Source organism: Tachypleus tridentatus, chromosome 7 (assembly GCF_004210375.1).
Source record: "Tachypleus tridentatus isolate NWPU-2018 chromosome 7, ASM421037v1, whole genome shotgun sequence".
NCBI lineage: Eukaryota > Metazoa > Arthropoda > Merostomata > Xiphosura > Limulidae > Tachypleus > Tachypleus tridentatus.
The window spans coordinates 164,908,638-164,929,740 of record NC_134831.1 but is presented as its reverse complement, the minus strand read 5'-3'; the positions used below and the strand labels follow the sequence as shown (position 1 = coordinate 164,929,740).

The 21,103-nt window shown below is 33.0% G+C and overlaps 1 protein-coding gene across 2 annotated transcripts in view; it reads left to right on the top strand.

Annotated features, from left to right (window-relative positions):
• Window positions 1-21,103, top strand: part of LOC143257110 (dnaJ homolog subfamily C member 21) — a 44,635-nt gene continuing 23,532 nt past the window's right edge. For both annotated transcript variants that reach the window (XM_076515344.1, XM_076515343.1), the window contains exons 1-5: window positions 1-402; window positions 2,793-2,890; window positions 14,990-15,118; window positions 15,967-16,052; window positions 18,650-18,763. In XM_076515344.1, coding sequence (XP_076371459.1) covers window positions 2,794-2,890; window positions 14,990-15,118; window positions 15,967-16,052; window positions 18,650-18,763 — 426 coding nt within the window. In that variant the 5' untranslated portion in view covers window positions 1-402; window position 2,793. The remainder of the gene's footprint in view (window positions 403-2,792; window positions 2,891-14,989; window positions 15,119-15,966; window positions 16,053-18,649; window positions 18,764-21,103) is intronic.

The window sequence follows — 21,103 nt, the reverse complement described above, 5'->3', positions numbered from 1 at the left end:
CCACATTAAAAAATCAATGTGAGTTGACGACAGTTTTTTCACGTGTTACAATTTTTCGAGTAGTGTGTTAATTTTGAAGGAAACATGATTTAACCATCAACTAATGTAAATGTTAATGATTGTAAAACGACAAGTTAGAATATAGGATTATTTCGTATTAATGTTTTCAGTGCCGTAGATTCATGGAACTAAAACAACTGCAGAGGCTGAAGTTGAACGATTAACATACAATCGTATTCGGCGATTGTGTTCTTTAAATTTGTAATTACTTATTTTATAGAAATTCACGACTTTGCTTTCTAGGCGTCTTTTTATAAATTTCGCTTTTTGTCAGAACAGTAACATTTACTTTACCAGAAGAAATTTAGTTTTAGACAAGAAGAAAGTTTACAAATTTAACAAGTGAGTCGCATTATAATATTTTAATATTGTATTTTGTTATGTGTTTGGCACTACTGTAACTCTGACTATTGCTTTCAATTGTTTTTTCAGAAATTCAAAAGCTCCTGTTCTTTTATACAATTTCAATTTTTCTGAACATATTAACAATTGTTTATCATAATGTATAAAACGTTTATAAGAGTATTTGGGATTTACGAGGAATTAAAAACTGTCCATAATTTTAGAATCCCAGTAATCATTAAGTGTAACAGCTACACAAATTACTAATACTATTACTAATGACAAGGCAAGTGGATAGAATAGTCTATGGGGTAAATAGGTAGGAAATAACCAGATTATGCTACACATGGACACAGGTATAGGATATGACTGACAGAGAATGAAATATAATGAATGGGACTAGCAAAGATGCAGCTTTTGTAGTGCCTGTAGGACCTAATGATATAGGGGAAGGTACGTAAGAGAAGCTAATTAGTAAGTACAAAGGGTTGATAAAAGCACTTTATGATAAAGGCCGTAATTGAATTCTGTCAAGGATTTTGCCTAGAATTAGTTGTGGTGAAGTTATAAGTAGATCACTAGGGCTAAATGCTAGGCTTAGGTCAGTAGTAAGGATGGGCAGATAGGCTGTTTGGACTTATGGGATAAGTGCAATGGAAGAATGGAGGTTTTTGGAATGAATGTTTTACATTTAAATAGGGTAGGGGCTGATTTGTTTACTAAACTTATTAAATTAGCTCTAAGAGAAGCTTTAAAGTAGAACCAGACAGTGGTGAGGACCGAGAAGAACTAAATGCAAAAAGAATGAGGCAGAGAAATGTTTAGCATAGAAAATGAGTATAGAAGTAGTTACAAGGATAAACTTAATTGTTCCTAAGAAATAAAATAGATGATTTTAGAGCATCAGAAGTAATGGAGAATATTGATGTAATAGGAATGACTGAAACATGGATAAGATGACTTGGATGACAGAGATTTCTTTGAAATGCATGGTTACATTATTTTAATAGCTATAGAACATTAAAGAAGGTGGCAAGGGATGGCTTTATATGTAAAGTGTATTACATTCTGCAGAAGTTGATATAAAAGATAATAGCAAGGAGATTGAATCCTTTTGAGTTTCTGTTAGTGGAAATAAAGGTAGAAGGCTTTTGGTGGATATGGACTACCAAACAATACTGATGAAATTAGTGAGAAACTCTGCAGTGAGATTAAGATTTCAGCTGTTAATGAAGTCATAATTATGGGTGATTTAAATTTCAGACATATAGATTAGAAAATGCTAGAATCAAACCATGAGGGAGAAAGGTTTTTGAAAACTGTTCAGGATGACTTTCTTCACCAATTATTCAGGGAATCCTACACAAAACAATGCTATTTTAGATTTATTGTTAACTTCAAATATAGAAATGATCAAGACTGTAGAAATTGGATAACATCTGGGTGCAAGTGATCATTGCTGTATTAGGTTCCATGCTGCATATGAAGATAAATAATATTTTGGTTAAAATTTTCAATAAAAAAACAAATTTTGAATAGATGTGATAAATTATCTGTTGTGAATTGGGCAGATGAATTATTTGAAGACACTGATAAGATGGGGAAAAGTTTTAAGATAAATTTTCAATTTTTTTAAGTAAACATACTTCTTGTAGAAAGAAAAGTAAAAAACAAGGCTTACAAAGAGTTTAAGAGAGAAAATTAAGGAAAAGCATTATAAATTTAGGAAATTTCAGTTGACTGGTATGATAGGAGATTTACAAGATTATAGAATGTCAAGAAAGTTGATGAAATGGAAAACTAGTACATCAGAAAGGATGTACAAGAAAAATTGGATGAAAATGTTAAGATGGGGTAGGACCTTTAATGGATGATAAAGGAAGGCTTGTATCTGATGATTATGAGATTGCTGGGTTAATACAAAGTTTTAGAGCTGATTAATGTTTGAAGATTATTGGTCAAAAGGTAATAAAATTGGGGTTACTTGAAGTATAAAATTAGTGGGATAACAGGTATTTCATAAATACAATTGCATATTTTGATTTTGAAGTAAGTCTGTTGTATTTAGCCATTTTATGGGTCCATGTTTTTGACTTAGTTTTCAAATGTTTTGAAGAAGAAAGAATTTCGTTTCCAAAATTCATGAATATAATGAAAGCAGATTTGTATTTTCGTGGTGCTAAATTTCATTTTATGTTATAACTAAATATTTTAAGAAGTTTTATATTGTTTGTGTCAGGTTTGTTTTTATTTAGCATTGAATAGTTGTGCACAGTAAGTATTTTTTGTCTTAAGAAAGAGTGTCTTTTAGACCCATCAAAGTGCTATACTATGTTATATATAATCATGTATATTTAGACATGTTGATTGTTTACCTTGCCTCATTTTAGGATGAGATGTTATTATGAAATTCTGGGAGTATCACGTGATGTATCATCTGAAGACCTTAAAAAGGCATATCGTTTACTAGCTCTTCAGTGGCATCCAGGTTAGTGATCCTATACAAAGATATACATAATAGAAATGTAAGAAGAGACCCATAATTATCTAATTTAACAATAATGTAGGAAAAGACCCATATTATCTAACCTAAAAAAAATGTGGGAGGTGACCTCTAAGAGTCTAATCTAACAAAAATGTTGGAAAAGATTCATAATGTTCTAAACTAACAAAAACATTGGAAGAGACTCAATTATCAAACCTAACAAAAATGTGGGAAGAGACCCATAATTTCTGTAACTAATGAAAATGTAAGAAACAGTGAATGGATGGATTTACTTTTTACCTGAACTAAAGTTCTTTCAAACTAAATAAGTGCTTCTTTTCTGGGAAAGACTAAGTGTTATTCACAGACTTATGAATTAGGTGAATTGTTATCAGTAAGTTACATGAAATGGGCATTGTGTCTGCTAGAATAATTTCTCTTTCTAAAGATAGCTCTTTTAAGAAACCAGATTTTGAAGATTTGATGTTCAGGATGAAGTAACAGATCAGAATGGCTTACTATCCTGTACGAAGTCAATCTTAAAAAGTATCTACTGGAAGGAATTACACCAACTTTCTTTCTAAGAACTCATGAATTTTGATGGTTTTCACATTTATAATTATATACTGTAAACTGAGAACTTGTAATATATTTTTCTGGATTTGCTTAGGATGCAAAAAGGGCATTCAGTATGTAAAAAGGACTCGTTAAGATAAATATAATCAGTTAATTGTTATTGTTATAACTGATTGTGGAAGAAGACAATAAAAAATATGTAATATTTTGTTCTCTTGCCATTTTGGCTTGTTAAAGAATGTTTTTAAGTGTTATCTCTGAAAACATACATTATGTATACTATGAAAAGTACTTCAACCTGATATAGGAAATATGAAAAGTATTGATTATAACAAGGGTAATGAGTTTCTTGTTAACATTTGGTATTTATTTTTTGCAGCTGATATCCATATTTTCATTATTATATTGACTCCTTTTTATAAAGTGAATGCTCTTTCTGCAAAAATGAGCATCTTTGATACTATAGGCTGATCAAAATGTTTTTCCACTCATGAATTTACTGGTCTCTACTTGGAAGTTGCATTTTGACACTTGTATCAACTTTGTTATTCAACCACCTACCAAGAATCTGATGGTAGTTGTTTTTTAACTTCTGAATGTTTATGTGAGGAATCAAAAATATTATGTTGAGCTTGTTTCACTGGGATAGAATATGTCATGGAGGACCAGTCAGTTAGGATTTGCTGTTACTTACCAGAGAATATCATAGAATATAATGATTCCCAGTTTGGCCCTAATGAAGAAAGGTCCACCTTTAAAAAGTGATCAGGTTTTACTTTTGTATAATATGTTAAATTGATTTTTTAATTTTTTGAAACTTGAAAGTATCACCAAATACATAAATGGGGAGTAAGTGCAAAAATTTATTGGTATTGCAGAGTACATAATAAAAGAGTAACTGCTGAAACTTAAAGGTATTACAGGATATATATATATGGAGAATAAGTGTCAAAACTTAAAGGTATTACAGGATATATATATGGAGAATAAGTGTCAAAACTTAAAGGTATTACAGGATGCATAAACAGAGTAAAGTTAGTGTAAGACAAGGTTTAAACAACATGAGAAAAAGAATATTGATAGACGGCATTTCCTTAAAATACCACAATATAAGTATGAATCTTTGTTGCCAAAATTTAAATATTTAACTAGTAACATTGAAATTTGTGTTTTCAGTGTTTTTATTCTACTATTTAAATAGATTGCTGATTGAGAGACTAAATTCCTGACACTTTTGAATTTCTTAGTGAAGCTTTCTGTACTGTAGTTTGGATTCAAGAGAAAACTTCATAAACTGTGCTTCTCACAGCTTAACCCTTAAACAGTGGGAATGTTGTAGGTAGCAGCATCAATTAATGATTGCCACCATTTAAAGGTTAAATGACTTAAACTAGGTATTTTGATAATAAATTTTATCGTGTTGTAAACCTCTTCCAATAGTAGAGACTATTGCAAACTAGCACACTACTTCAGGCTTCACTCAACTTGTGCACATGGTTACAAAAACTGTCTTAAATAGAATTAATAGTATAGTTGCACTTTTCCATGTAACTGAGACCTTTTGAATTGTACACACGGATAACTAAAGTATTTTCTTTTTTTACGTATAACTGGTGTTCCTCTTGTAGAATAAGTCATTTTAACTTTCCTACTCTTATTACAGTTCTCTCTAAGACTCTTGAGATCAAGAGAAGCATTTCAAGTAACACTTTAGTGATATCAAAAAATATAGAAATTCAAAAAACTGTTTCAAATCATTAAAGATTCCACAAAAGATCTTATATCATATCTTTCTAATTAGAATAATTCATATTTATTACCACTTTCTATTCTTCAATTAACTTTTCAACCAATTCCATACATATCTATTATGCTTAATAATCTCCAAGAGATTCATTATGAAAGGCCATTTTACTGATATTGTACTTACCTCCTCTCACAAGATTAACTATTCTTGTTTTGTGTTGCCCTCTATATGCAGACATTTTCTTTGCATGTCACAAACTTTGCACATTCCCCCTTGTTGGAATTAATATATTCCAACGTGTATGTCTCATGCAGATCATCAAGCAATAATAGGATTGCATGCTCAGGTGGTGCATGCAACTCCACTCCCTCTGTGCTCCTCTACTAAACCTTTACTTGTTTGGCAGTGGTTGATGTGCTTTTTTATTTATATATTACTGTGTATTTGACATTGTTTTCCTTGCTCTACCTTCTCCTTTACGTCTGCATTTCATGGATTCGCCATGCCCTTTCGGCTCTGTTTATTACTACTTGAGATGGAATTTTTCATGAATGCTATTTTATTATCATTTATCTTTCTCTTTTCATGAGAGATGATATTCAGTAGTGGCTAGAGTATATCCACAAGTCAGTGGGCATGCCACTTTCCCCATTGCATCTGGTCACACATCTTCTCACAGACACTTCCCTTCTGCATTAAAGGGCTTGAATTAATCACTCTAAAGCTTCATGTCATTGGTCTGCAGATGAGACTGTCTTGCTTTGTGATTTTTACAACCATCTTGTGGTTTTTTTTAGCATTACTTCTTTTCTCTTGCCTGTCACCATTTGGTGGTAATTATTTCAGATAGCTCTACTGTCGTAGCTGTTATCAACCATGAAGGGGGCACCTGGCCCAGATATCTTTGTTTTCAGAGTTTGGTTCTTTTACACGTCCCTTGGTGTGGATTCCTGTATGTGGTGAGGGGACCATGCAGGGAAGTTTCTGTTCTTTCAGTTTACCTCCTCTGGGATCTAAACATCCACCCACATGTTTGCCGTGTGTGGCAACCCGTGAAGGAGAGGAGAGGATCCTAGTGGTTGAGGGGTCCAACCCTAATACACCACTTTAGCCTTGAATTCCTGTATATGGGCAGCCTTGGGGTGGCCCCCCTTGGGTCAGTTGGCTGGTTCACTCAGGCTAGGTTCAACCAGTGTTGGATGTTCTCAACAGCTGTTGTGGACATTGTATCTGATGCTGGTGTTTGGGTATAGTGCTCACAAAACCCTGGCATTGCTGCAGTGTCCTTGTTTGACATTGTAGTGCATTCCCTTATAGGGCTCTATGGTGGGTGGGGTCAGTGGGCATCGAAATTTTCATTTCTTTATTATGGATACTCCAATTAAAAGTCTTAATAAAATAGTGAAAATACAGTCTATAAGTAAGTGACCACTTCTTAAAAATTCTGAGCGGCAATCCTCACCATCTGTGCCACCTGTTTCTCATTTTCTTATATTGCATTCACTTTAGACAAACCTTTAGAGCATATGTCACCCTTTTTCATTCAGAAGGGACAAGAGGGACTTGCTGGCCCTCCAAAGTTAGTAAAGAAGCTTCGATCTGGTGACATATTGGTGGAGACATCCACATCTCAACACAGTGAACACCTCTTGCATTCAAAGGCAATTGGGGATATACCTGTTGAGGTTAAACCTCATGCTACTTTGAATTCATCACGAGGAGTTATTGTTGAAATGGATTTGAAGAACATTCCAGAGTCTGAGATTCTTGCTGGTTTCTCTACCTAAGGACTTTCTGCAGTGAGGCATATCTTCATTCACAAAGATGGAATTATGGTGCCGACCAATGTCCTCATTCTCACATTTACGTCACCATGTCTGCCTGCCACCATCAAGGCAGATTATCTTATTTGCAGAGTGTGGCCATACATTCCAAACCCTCTCCAATATTTGCAGTGTCAGTGGTTCAGTCACTTGGAAATGTTATGTCGTAGTTCCTTGATGTGTGCTAGTTGCAATGGCAAGGACCACGATGCCTACGAGTGTGAAATGGACTCTCATTGCATCAATTGCAATGGCTCTCACCCATCCTACTTTCATTTTTGCCCTAAATGGTTGGAAGAAAAAGAGGTGCAGCATTTGAAAATGATTCATAACATTACTAATCCTGAGTCTCAAAAATTGCTGTCCACCACCTTTTCTTGGATGTATGCTGCTGCACTTCATTCCACAACTACAGTGGGAGTGTAGACAGATCTCTCTGTGCCTCCAAAAGAATCGTTCTCCAAATAAATGAAAACTCTTTTGACCTCCACGGTTAAGAAAGTTGATGAATAAACTTCAACACCTATCTCTGTCCCTTACATACATTCCAACAAACCCCAAGATCCATATTCTTTGGTTCCATGTACAGGCATTTCCTCAGCTACATCTTCTTCTCCCACCCTAAGATGCAAAACAACCATTTGTTCATGTCCTCAGTCACTGGAATCCTCTTCCTACAGCAAAGACCTGTCCAGTTGACCCAGGGCAGGATCCATGGAGGTCGATAGACCTCTTTCGAATTAGCACAGTAAGGACAAAAGACATGGTCGTAAACAGAAGAGTTCTCCACTCAATTTGCCTACACATAAATAAAAATGGCCACCCTGATACAATGGAACTGTCGGGGCATACATTCTAATCTGGATGACATCAAAACACTAATTGCTTCCTACCATCCTGTCTGTCTTTCCTTACATGAAACATTTCTGAAACCTGCCAATACAGTTACCTTTTAGTGATTTTCTTTGTACAGAAATGACAGGCTGTGTGATGGATGAGTGCATGGAGGGGTGCCACTGTTGGTTGTTCAGCATGTGCCCACCCTGTCTTTGCCATTCGACACACCCTTGAAGGCCGTAACCATCTGTGTTTCCTTGGGTCATAGCATTATTGATTACTGTTTGCTCTCTCTGTTGTCTGGAGAAACATATGATTAATCAGACCTTGATGTTCTTATTGAACAGTTGCTGTCTCCCTTTTTCATCCTGGGGGTCTTTAATGGACATCATCCCCTCTGGGGAAGTGCTGATATTGATAGGAGGTGTTGCTCTGTAGAGCATATGCTCTCTGATCACAAACTTTGGCTGTCTTGCTTCCATAAGGATTGGAAAGAGGAAGTTGTTGTAACTAGACTATGCATTGGTCACAGTTTTTTAACTCATTATTTTCTTTTATCTGGAACTGATGCACCAGGGTGTAGTTTGTGTAACACTCAGATCACAATAAGCCACATTTTACTTTCTTGTTGTTAAAACTCTCCACAATGGCAAGTTTAATAATAAATATGTTCTGTTCCAAGGTTTCTCCATAATGTTAGACAGAGTTATTGGTGATGGTGACACTGTCCACCTTGGTAATGTTTTTAGTTTCTTTAAGGCCATTAATCTTTTTAATGCCATTTAATTTAAGCTTTTTAATTTATACATTAAACCTTTTTAATGTGGCTCCCTTTTAAAAATCACAGTTCATCTAGTTTGAGTTGAAATTAGAAACTGGCATTAACATCAAATAACTTGAAGCCAGGAATAGAAGGCCCAACTTCAGGTGACTAACTCTGCTGTTTGAAATATCTGTTGGTCATCCTGACAAGTTATTATAATTTTGCTACATGTCTTTTAAAATCTTTTTATTACTTTCCTTTTTGAAAATGGTTGTAACATCATATAACTTGGAACCAGTACTGGAAAGGCCAGTTTCAGGTGACTGGTGGTTTTTGTACTTATCTGTTTGTCTTCTTAGTGAGTTATGATAATTATTGTTACGCTACTGAAAGTCCTTTACAACTTGAATTACTGTTGTTTTTCTCTTAACATTGTAGACTAGATGTAAACATTGGTTTAATGCTATTTTTGTTTTTGTTTTTTTAAACTTTGTTTTGTTTTACCTCAATTTCCTTTTATGAATTTTACTAAATTTATTTTTAATTTCTTAACAGAAGTTTAATGCAGATAGCATAGCTGCTTTGTGCCATAAAACATTAAATCAACCAACCAACCAATCTTTTATACTGGGCCCATGCATGTCACATTTGTCTTATCACGTGCCACATGCCAAGCACTTTTAATCCAGTTGCAGATTGCCTTTCACTCTAGACTAAATCTCTCCCATGAAGTGGCATTTTGTTTCTCTTGTTTTTAGGGACCCATTTAGATGAATTTTCCATGGGTCTCAATACTTAGTTGCCTCTCTTTTGGTTGCTTGCACCTTATCCATAACCTTTGGCTGTTGATTCCTTCAGCCATGATTGATCTCACACATACTTTTATGTGTACCCTTTTATCTGTTTGCTTCATCAGATGATTTCTCTGGTACACTTTAATTCTTATCATGTCGTCTGAATTGCACTTCATTGGCCAGAACATCCTTGATTTCTGAGGCTCCATTGTCTACTCATTTTACCATTTGTCTCTCTTCCTTTGTTTCCCTTCCTTCTGCATCAACCTCAATCCCCAATTCTACATCCAAACCTTCCTGTCCTACATCTTTACACCTGGTTTTTGTCTGGTCCTTGGTGAGAAGATCCAGCTTCACATGTAAAGTCACTTCCTGTTAGCTACTTTCATTCATCCATCTTCCATGGAAGTGTACCAGTGCAGGAGAAAGGTGTTCCACTGTTGGTCAGTTAGCAGGGTATTTCCTGCTGAGTAGCCATCTGTAACTTAGGTGGCAGAATTTTTCACCTAGTTTTCAATCATGGGTCTTTGGTCTTGCTTTCTGGTTTTAAAGCAGCCATTTCCTATACCTCCTGTTTAACGGGTTATCATGGAATTTTTACTTTCCCTATTTTCACTATGCTCATACAATCCTTCCATGTTCAAAGGCATCCTAAGCATCATTTTCTTCCAAATTTGGTCATTACTGTGGTCCTTCATATCCTGACTATCTGTTTGAACCACTTTCCTCATGCTCCTGGTTTCATTTGTCTCTTAAGACAATTCCTTCTTCTATGGCCTGCTGACATCACTGGCATGATTTGTTTGTCATTGATATTTTACATGCCCATTATCACCCTACCTATCTTCTCCTTTCTCTCCAAGTTCATAGTAGTTCAGTAGGGTTGTTCCTCCTTTTCTTCTGTTTCCTACCTATCTCTTTACCCATATGTGTACCATCCCTGCCATGCCTTGAGTGAATAACATGATATAGTCTGCTTTTCAAAATAGGGTTTTGTGATCACCCATTGTACTGTCTCTGGTGGTGACCTTCCTCTGGCCTGTTCAATGTATTCTCACCCTCCTTTTTTGAGTATAATATGGGAGTCCTTACTACTTTCCAGTTTCAAGCTTCTGTAGTGGTTGACCATGAAGGCACCCTCCTGAATGGGTTCCACAAAAAAAGTTGGCAAAAATCATTCAGATAAGAGTAGGGTGGTTGTGTTCTGCTGGTGTAGTTGTGATGTGGTGTCCACAGTTGAATTATCACCCTAAGGCTGATGTGGTCTACTGTTACACATTCCATACCACCTGGAGTTGATCAGTCACACATGCAGTTTACCCCTTTGGGAGCTCTCACCCTACCTTCACGTGGATGTTGGTTCCCAGTGTTGAGGTATTGGATTTAAGTGAACCAATCAGCATAAGTCTGCACAAGTTGAATCCATCCTTTCAATTCTTGATGGCCAGTCCCAGATTTCTGTAGGGTGTTGATCCTTGTGCAGCACTCAGTAATCAGAGTGGGTCTTAATTGTGGAGCTCAAGATGGTATGGTCTTCATTCTGCCCTTACAGATATTTCAGTTCCCTGTAGAGTAGGTATTGGTTGTAATTGACTTGCAGAGTACAGTAACTTGCCCTAGCCACTCAACACTTCATGATTTTCACCCATCTGTTTTATGAATTTTATACACTGGCTCAGATGTGGTATGGTTCTCCTCATCTTGATTAGGGTCCCTTTCTTTCATGGTCAAGGGTATCTTGTGGATGCTTTCAGGGTCCTTCCATTATTCCCTCATACCAATTCTTTTTCTTAGTGTGGGATTCTAGTTAATTTTGTGAGAGGAAGTAACTTATGTATTGGAAGTTATAGTTTTTCTATACTAAAAATGTATTTCTTATACAGGGTGTTCGGAAAGTTACTGTGCACTTATATATTTATTAACAGACATGTTTCAATATAGAATACAGGAGGTAAATATGAATGACAATTATAAACAATGTTGAAAGTGACCCACATTGGCATCAATACAGGCTTGGATCATTCTTATTTTGTTTCTAAACACTGCTATCAGTTGCTGGCTTGAAATAAACTGAATAAAATATTATTACAAAACTGCACAGTGACTTTCCGATACATACCTACATTCACACTTACCACTCTTCCTTCCCACTTCTCCAGTGTTCACACCTTCTGTCAAACTTTAAAAGTTCAGTAGAAGAGTGTAGGGTGAGTTACATGTGTCATGCTACTATTGGATGATGGATGACGTGACGATTTGCATGAGAGAGACATTGGAATATGCTAATTCAAATAAGGAGCAGCAGAAAGCTTGTGGCATGAGTAAAGAAAACATGCATATAGAGGGCAGCACTTAAAAGCATTTCTGGTAGGTTCTTTCCTCATCTCACAAGATTAACTATTCTTGCTCTGATGTTTTGTGTTGTCCTCCTTCAAAAACTTGAATTCCAACAAATTGGTAAAGCAAGAAAATCAGTTTCTTCAACCATGTGTAGAATTGGTCATCTTTAAAATAGGGGCATGTAGTGATTTGTCCAAATGGGGAAGCAAAAGCATACAAGGTGGATTATAAAATAAACAAATATGTAGAGAATGGCCAATAAACATAAAATTAATTACTTGTAGCCATTTATCATATTTAATAATAATTACTTCCAATTAAAAATAAAAAGATCATGCCCCTATTTTAAAGATGACCAATTCTACACATGGTTGAAGAAACTGATTTTCTTGCTTTACCAATTTGTTGGAATTCAAGTTTTTGAAGGAGGACAACACAAAACATCAGAGCAAGAATAGTTAATCTTGTGAGATGAGGAAAGAACCTACCAGAAATGCTTTTAAGTGCTGCCCTCTATATGCATGTTTTCTTTACTCATGCCACAAGCTTTCTGCTGCTCCTTATAATATGTTAATTCCATCCTCCTCTCCCTTTGACTTAATAAATTTATTACATCTTCATAGAAACTATCAATCTTTATTTCTTTAAGAAGCTTTTTCTTACAGTTAGCGCTAAACTTCCAAGTCTTTCTTGTCATTTCATTTTTGGTGTATTTGTGTATTCTTTTTAAACAAGAGAAAGAATTCTTATCTGAGGCACTGGTGGGTAGAAGAATCTTCATTTGTAAACCCCAGAAATCTACTGCCAATTTCACCATCTTTATTTACATATTGCATAACACTAGTAAGCTGAGAAATGATTCTTGCATCAGCAGTTTCATCTAAGATAGGAGCCACAAATGGTAAATCACTTATTTCACTTTTAATTTTATTCAACAATACTTCACCTACACAATTAATTAGGTCATTCAGGATTTTATTTAACAGGCCAGAAATTACACTAGATTCTTCTAAATGGGATTTCAATAATGGATCATATTTCTTGCACAAATTTACCAATTTCTCATAATTGCCACAGTCAGCATACTAGTGATTCATCATGACATATAAGTGTTAATTGTTTTCCACCCAAATATCATACTATTTTGATTAATCTTTTTAAAATGTCTCTATTCCTCTTTACCTTTTCATTGTATATTTGCAATATTTATTTTATGTTGACTATTTAGTTGGAATTCAATCCATGATTTTCCAAATCTAGCTAGGACTAGAGTTGAAAATATTTGACTGGAATAATTTTCATGTTTTTTAATTGCCTTATACATATTAGTTAATTTGTCAAATTGGCTTGAGTTCCATGTTCACTGTTAAATAATAAACACAGCCAGCAGGAAAGTTTCTGCAAGTTAGAACAAGCAGTTAACTAAAATGTCATACTGGTTTATATTGAATTTTCAAACACTGCTTTGTTCTTCCAGACAGGCTTACAGTTGGCATAGGTCTACAATTTCTGATGATGATTTCTTTAATACTAAAACTTTTTGCACAAAACTTGTTCAGTGATAAGCTTTCAATAATACAGTTACAATTTTTCTTATTATCTTCTGAATCCATATTCAAATCTAAAATGTGACTCTTCACAAAAAATATAATGATATAATTTAATACAATGCACAAAGTACCTGCACATCATGTGACATCAGAGAGGTGACAGTCACAAACATGGGGTGCAGGTCATAGTTCTAAATAGTACAAGAAAATTAACTATAAATTTATTTATTATATTTTATTCCTTTATTTTACATTTTAATTTATAAAAATATAATTTTTATAAATTATTTATATTAGGTTGAGGAATAATTCGTGAGCGTTTTTAAATAATTTCATTCAAGCATTACATGCAAGACTATACAATACTTCAATGCATGAACACATTATGCCCAAAACATTTATTATGATACTTTATTTCATGTAATACCTAGGTATATAGTATGCATTGTTTTAAATGAAATTGCAAGAAATTAAATGCGAAAAGCAGATGGTGTCGAAAATGCTCGATTTTGTCCACTTGACATTCCATTTAATGAGCTGAAAATGAAAGCAAAAATTAAAGACATATGAAAATCAAACACACCATCTATTAGAGCAAAAAATTATCTACCAAATGACATGAAATATTTTGCGAAAGCGTTTCATTTATAAATATATCTTTTTAACTTGAAAAAACGCTCACAAATTATTCCTCACCCCAATAAGTTACTTATTTTGTTTGAAATTTTTAGTGGTTTCAATAATTTAATGTATAGACTATAAATAAATTCCAATTTTGCATGTATTTTCAAGTAAGATGGACTGGTAATTGCTTCCATAGAAGAGCCCCATATAACATTTTAAAAAAAATAAAGTATGAATTTGAAATTTTTTATTAAAAAATTATCTATGTAAGAAGAATTTTTATAGTTTGAAGAATATATTGTCACAAAAATATTTTGTTAGAAATAAAGCCTTGTAGAAAAAAAACTAAAATCAACTAAAAAAAAGGAAACATTTTGAGTTGTATGTAGTCCAGATTTTTCCCAACAGTGCTTTCACCCATACAAGGTGATTACTGATTAAGTATGGTATAGTAGAGTGCTTCTGTATCAATCAGTTGCAAGTATATAACATCATATTTCGCTGATACTTAAAAATTATTTTTTTAACATATATTGGAGAAGCTCTGCTTCTCTTGCTTCCATGGACTGCACACCTTTATTTTCAAAGTGTTTTCCTAAGTGCTTTTTTGACAATAGAATCCAACACCATAAGAAATCAAAGAAATAAACTTATATAATTTCCTGATTATTTGCTTAAAACAACACGAGTCCAATGTGGAAAAGTGTTTTTATTTTTTATTATTTTGCCTTCCGTCCCAAGGGCACTTCTAAAAATAAAATAGTCAAAGAAGTCAACTGATGACACATTATTTGGCATTCATCGAGCATGAGATCTGCTCTAAACCATTTACTTTATATTTGGGATAATATGTAAATTTGCTTGATTAATGATGTTATGATTTTAAATAATGTGATCCCTCTGGCTGGGACCATGTTATGAGTTGATTTGAATCAGACTCATAATAAATGTGTAATTTGAGAAGTGAGAAAAAAAAATTTTTTTTGAGTCTTTAACTCATTAGTTTAAAGTAAAGTTTTAATTTTAGGTATTAATTGGATTATTCCAGATAAAAATTTGCACAGACTTCAAGAAGCAACACAACAATTTCAGCTGATTCAACAAGCCTATGAAGTTTTAATTGATCCACAAGAAAGGGCTTGGTATGATCGTCATAGAGAAGCCATTTTAAAGGGGGGTAAGAAATAATTATTTTAATATATTTTATTAAGAATAAAGTGTATAAAACTTACTGTGAAATCAATATCAAAGTTATTAATTCAAAATATGACAAGATAGAATTATTAAACAAAACTAATGCTCTGTAAATGATAGATAAAATACTCTTGTGGTAAAAGTAAAAATAAAGATTAATGTTTAGGTTTCTTCTGATGAAAACAATATTTATGACATGAAAAGCTTCAGAGACATCACTTCAATTTTTATTATATGATACTCTGTGTCTGATGCAGAGATATCTTAGGTTCAGTTTTCAGCATCATGTAAACATCTTTATTAATTATTAGTTTTAAGTTTTCTCCTTATTTTTATAGAGGTTGGTTGTTCAGGTATAAATAAAATCTCAAGTGTATTAGTGGAGATGCTGGTTTTTCAGGTAATAGTAAAATCTCAAAAACTGCATAATTGCTGCTACTTGTTGGGCCTAAATATTGATACGTTAAAAGAACCTGTACTACCAAAGGGTAGTGTAAAGGCAGAAAAAATAATGTAAATGTTTTTATTGAATTAATGGTAATAACATAATGTAAACATACAGAGTTTGGAATGAATGTCTAGTTATAATTAAACTCTAGAGAAAATTTGGTATTTCCATTGTTACTTGTCAAATATGTTATCTGCAAGTATTATGCCACATATCACTAAACATGTAATCCAAAGTAACTTCTTTTTGCTATTGAAATGTCATTAAGGAGTGTTTTGGTCACAATGACCTTTCTTCAATCTAATTTCTAGTAAAACTTAAAAACCATTAAATAATTTTTCACCATAAAAATACAGTTGAATGTTTTGCATCTTTGATCACAGGACTTGGAGAATACAAGGACGACAGTGTCGACATATTTTTTTATTTCAATGCATCCTGTTATGTTGGTTATGGTGATGATGAAAAGGTTAGCTAATTTTTAAGGAATTTATTTCTTATTAAAGTGTTTGTGTTAGTTGTCCTTGTATGAATGAATTCTTCCTAGTTGTTACATTTTTATATTTTCCTGGAGTAATGTTTGATTATAGAAAGCAGGAATGTATTTTCTAACTGTTTTCATTTCTGTTATTTATATGAAATGCTTTGCTGTTGTTTGTTTTACTTATTCATCATGCAGTGGATGGTGGAAATTAATGAATTTCTTGTGATCATTTGTCTATAAGGTGAAATGTTTTTCTGCATATGGTTAACAAATTCCTTATAGAAAGAAAATCGCAGCTGCAATTAAAAACCAGGTTGGGTCACAAAGAATATGAAGGATAAAATTAAAGAAAAACCATCATAACTTTAAGAAATTTAAATTTATTCATATTACAGGAGACTTAGAAGATTATAGAATATCAATAAGGTTAGTGAAACAGAAAATTATGACATCAAAAAGGATCTGTGAGAAAGGCTTGCTAAAAATGTGAAAATTAACAGTGAGGATTTCTTTAAATACATTTAAAGGTAAACAAACTGTTAGAATTGGGGGGTAGGACCCTTGAGGGAGTGATAAAGGAAGGCTAGTATATGAGGACTGAGAAGTAGCTGGATTATTAAATTTTGGTTTTTACTAACAAAAAGTTAAGCAGTATTTTGTATTTTGAACATTTGAGAGATGGAAATGAGGTGGAACAAGATGACTGCATTAATTCTGAACTGGTTAAGAAAAGATTTGGAAGTTCAAAAATGATAAATCTCCTGGATCAGATAATATTTATTCAAAGGTTTTTAAACAGATCAAAGATTGGATACGTGAGCCACTTACTATTTTTTTTAGTTCTTGAATATTAGGCAGGTACCAGAGGATTCAAAGTTAGCTAATGTAACTCCTCTTTTCAAGGGAGATGATAAAGGATTATACTAGTAATTATAGACCCATTAGCCTTACATTAGTTGTAAGAAATGTTTTGGACAGTCTGATAAAAAATACTTTGCAAAGTAACCTAACAAAGTTTAGAATTTTACTAGATGGTCAATATATTTTCACCAAGGGAAAATCTTACCTTACAAATTTTTTGACATTCTTTGTAGAAGTTACTGCTGATGTAGATGAGGATAATGGTGTAGGTTTGTTGTACCTGGATTTTCAGAAAGCATTTGGCAAAATGGTACATTAAAGGCTTGTAAAAAAAAAAAAAAAACTTATCTCAGTAGGTCAATAAATTACTTAAATTTGTTGATGATATCAAGTTGTTATCAGCTTTGAAAAAGATGCTGATTACAAAAGGATTTAGATCATTTATTTAGTTGGGTGAATAAATGGTACATGAGTATTAATTATAATAAATGCAGGATAATGTATTTGGGTTATCATAATTTGAATTATAAATATAATTTGGATGGAAATAACCTTAACAGTGTCAGAAAAGAAAATCATCTTTGTGTAACAGGCAATTAGTCTATGAAGCCATCTGAACAGTGTGCTTTTGCTAATGGTAAGGCAAATAGGGTTTTAGGTTGTGTCTACAGAAATACTGAATTCAAGTCTAAAAGGGTTTTAATTTAATTGTATAGGCCTCTGGTTAAGCCACATTAGGAGCATTGTATTCAGTCTTGGATTCCTTACCATAGGAAAGACATTGAATTGTTGGAAAGGGTTCAAGAAGGATTACTGAAAGAGTGCCTGGATGGAGGAGGTTGTCATACAAGGAGAGGCTGAAATCTCAAAATGTTTTCACTTGAGAAAAGAAGAGTTAGGGGGGGATCTGATTTGGGTGTTTAAGATTTTAAAGGGAATTGACAGTTTTGATGTATCATCTTTTTTCATATTTAACAGTGAGAATGGCAGCACTGTGGGACACAAGTATAAATTTTTACAGAGTAGGAGCCATCTTCAGTTAACAGTTTTATTTTTGTAACAGGGTGTTTGGCCTTTGGAATGAGTTGCCTTTGAACATTGTGAATGCAGTAGATTTAAGTGAGTTTAACAGAAAGCTTGAGAAGTATATTAATGAATAGGACTGGATTTGATGTATTTTTTTGTTATTGTTACTTAATAGTTTTAGTTTAGAGGATTTGGACAGCCTAGATGAACCAATAGATCCCTTGTTACTCGAAAATATTATGTTATTGTTGTAATTGCCTAGACTTAATGAGAGAGCTTTATTAATTGTATTTATTTCAGGATCTTTTGTTAATGGTCACTTAAATAGGGTTTCATTCTGTTTTGTGTATTACTTAGTGTTGAGTAAGTTACTAAATTAAATATAATCTTATTTAGTATTGTGTAAATTACTAAGTTAATTATTAGAACCTTGAAAGACTTAAAAATTCTAGTTCATGTTAAAGTTGAACTGAAATTAACAAAACAAAAGTGATAATATTGAAAGCTTTTAATAGTAAGTTTTAATTAGTTAAAGTAACAGGATTTCTTGGTGATTCATAAACATGAAAACTTTTATCAGAATTGATCTTTTATATGAAAAAAATTAAAATCAAGAATTTCCATTTTAGTTGTATCTATAGTTATTTTGCAGTATGTAGACGTAGGGCTTGTTTGATAATATCTTAATTTTTCAGGGGTTCTACACTGTCTATCGAGACCTGTTTGATAAAATTGCTGTTATGGAGAAAATGTTTATGGAAGACATTGAGATACCAAGCTTTGGAAACTCTGAAAGTTCTTATGAAGAAGTGAGTTTGTGTTTTATGTTCTCTTTAAACCCTGATCCTTTCCAATCATTGTTAAAAGAAATAAACTGTATTCTTTGAAAACAACCAAGCAAAACATTTAAATTTCTGCTTTAGAATTAAGGAAACATAAAGGTATCTTAATAACCAAAGCAGATAAAAGCAATAAACCTGTTTGATGTACAAAATGATGAAAACAAAATTATCAAGAAATTTGAACTAAACATATTATAACGGACTAGAGAAACTACAACAGTAATCGTGCTCAAACATAGAAAAGTTTTTGGCAATTTCGGAATACGCTAAAACCTGATTAGAGTGAGACAAATTGTCTAACTATGGATCATTTGAACTGTAACCCAGGCAATTATTACTGTTAAGGTTGATAAACATATAAAAGTATCAAAACCATAAAATGGATCTTAATTTAACACCTGGTTTTAGTTTTTGGTAAACAAATGTTAATTCTAAGAACAGTTTTTTACATCCAATAAAATGGACTTCTCGTGGAAAAACATCTGTCAGCCACTCTTGGAAATTTATTCAGTAGAAACAAATGGCTTTGTTTTCCCACTACACCTGGTGGAGATATATTTAAATAACAAGTGACTTATTGTGAAATAAAAAGGAATTATTCCACATACATGAAATGGAGATAAACAGCTTATAAGAATATGGACAAATTTTACAATAGTTAAAACTGCTGTCTGAGGGTTTGTAATGGTAAAAATTGAGTTTTAATTCCTGTGATAGGCTCAGCAGAAATAGTTCATTGTGTAGCTGTGCCCTTAATTTCAAGTAAACAAACTGTAAAAGTTAGAAAAATATACATACATACATACATTGGTAAAGCTTATAGAAATCTCTAAACATGATTTAATAAACACTTTAAAAGGGTCATCACAGAAATATGATTGTGTGATAGATTACAAAACATGTACTAGGTAAATAAGAAGAAAATGTATAATAAACTGAAATATCTATAAAGAATGTCTCTTTACCTTCATTTGCTTCTGTCTATCCAATATGACTTGTGTTTAAACAATTTGAAATCCAGCATAAATTGTATTCTCTTTTTTTTTATCAACTTAAGAAGATATGCTTAAAAAATTGAAACTTCATTGTATAGGGTTTCTTTTCAGATGTGTGAGAGTGAAGTTTTTTATTTATTTTCAGAAATATGCAGGTTCCCTCATCAGTAAAATTTAATGATCATTGGTTTGTTTTGTATGGCATGTGCTCATAATTTCTAATAATTTATTGAATTAAGATAATAAATTACAGATTGAATGACCCTAGGACTCAGGTGCAGTATAAACACTGTCACTTGTATTACTGATGTTGTTTCTCCTTTAAGCTGTATGGCCCAGCATGGCCAGGTGGTTAGGGCACTTGACTAGTAATCAAGGGTCAAGAGTTTGAACCACATTCCACCAAATGTGCTTGCCCTTCAGCCATGGGGGTGTTATAATGTGATGGTCAATCTCACTGTCCATTGGTAAAAATGCTATGGCAGAGAAGCCTCATGTAGCTTTGCATGAAATATAAACAAACAAACAAATAAAACATTTAATCTATATATAGTCTTTTTTCAATTTTTTCCTTCCAGTAACAAGTATTTAAAACTGGTTTCCTACTCTTATTTTTGTGGAAATAATAATAATAATAATAAAGGCTTAATTTCTTTTCAGACACATTGTGCCAAAATTTCAGGTTTTTGTTTTTTCACTCTTAATTAAGAAGGCATTTAGATACCTGAGTCACTCATCAGAGTCAGTGTAATGGATGAGTTAAGGGGAACATCTTGCACCATTTTATTTCTGTGGGATATAGTATACATATTATATTTACAATAATTAAGATTTTTTTAAATTCTAAATCCTCCCCATGCTTTTTGCTGCTATAAAATGTCTATACATATCTTTTATTTTTTTAAACAATAGTGGAAAAATTGGCTCCTTAATTTCAATTTATGGCTCTTGAACCACTGATAAATTCCACTAAGTACCCTTTTCAGTTATTGCTTCAAGTTTCTCTGACTTGTTTTTCATTGCAGACCTTGTCAATCACTTTGAAAGTGAAAAGTACTTTTTTAGCATATGTGAATGTCTCCACTAGTTATACACATAGATTTTTTGACAACACAGCACATTAATCTCTGTCTCTTTTTGGGGTAATGTTTTGAAGGAGGTGCAGTTTCCATTTCATTGAGAGCAGTTTTAAAGTTTTAAAATGTTTTTTTATCTAACTGTTTGGTGTGCTGTGAATACCAACAGGTTTGATTCTATATTTAAGAGTGTATCAATATTTTTCCCAGAAATAGATCATATAAAAAATTAGAAT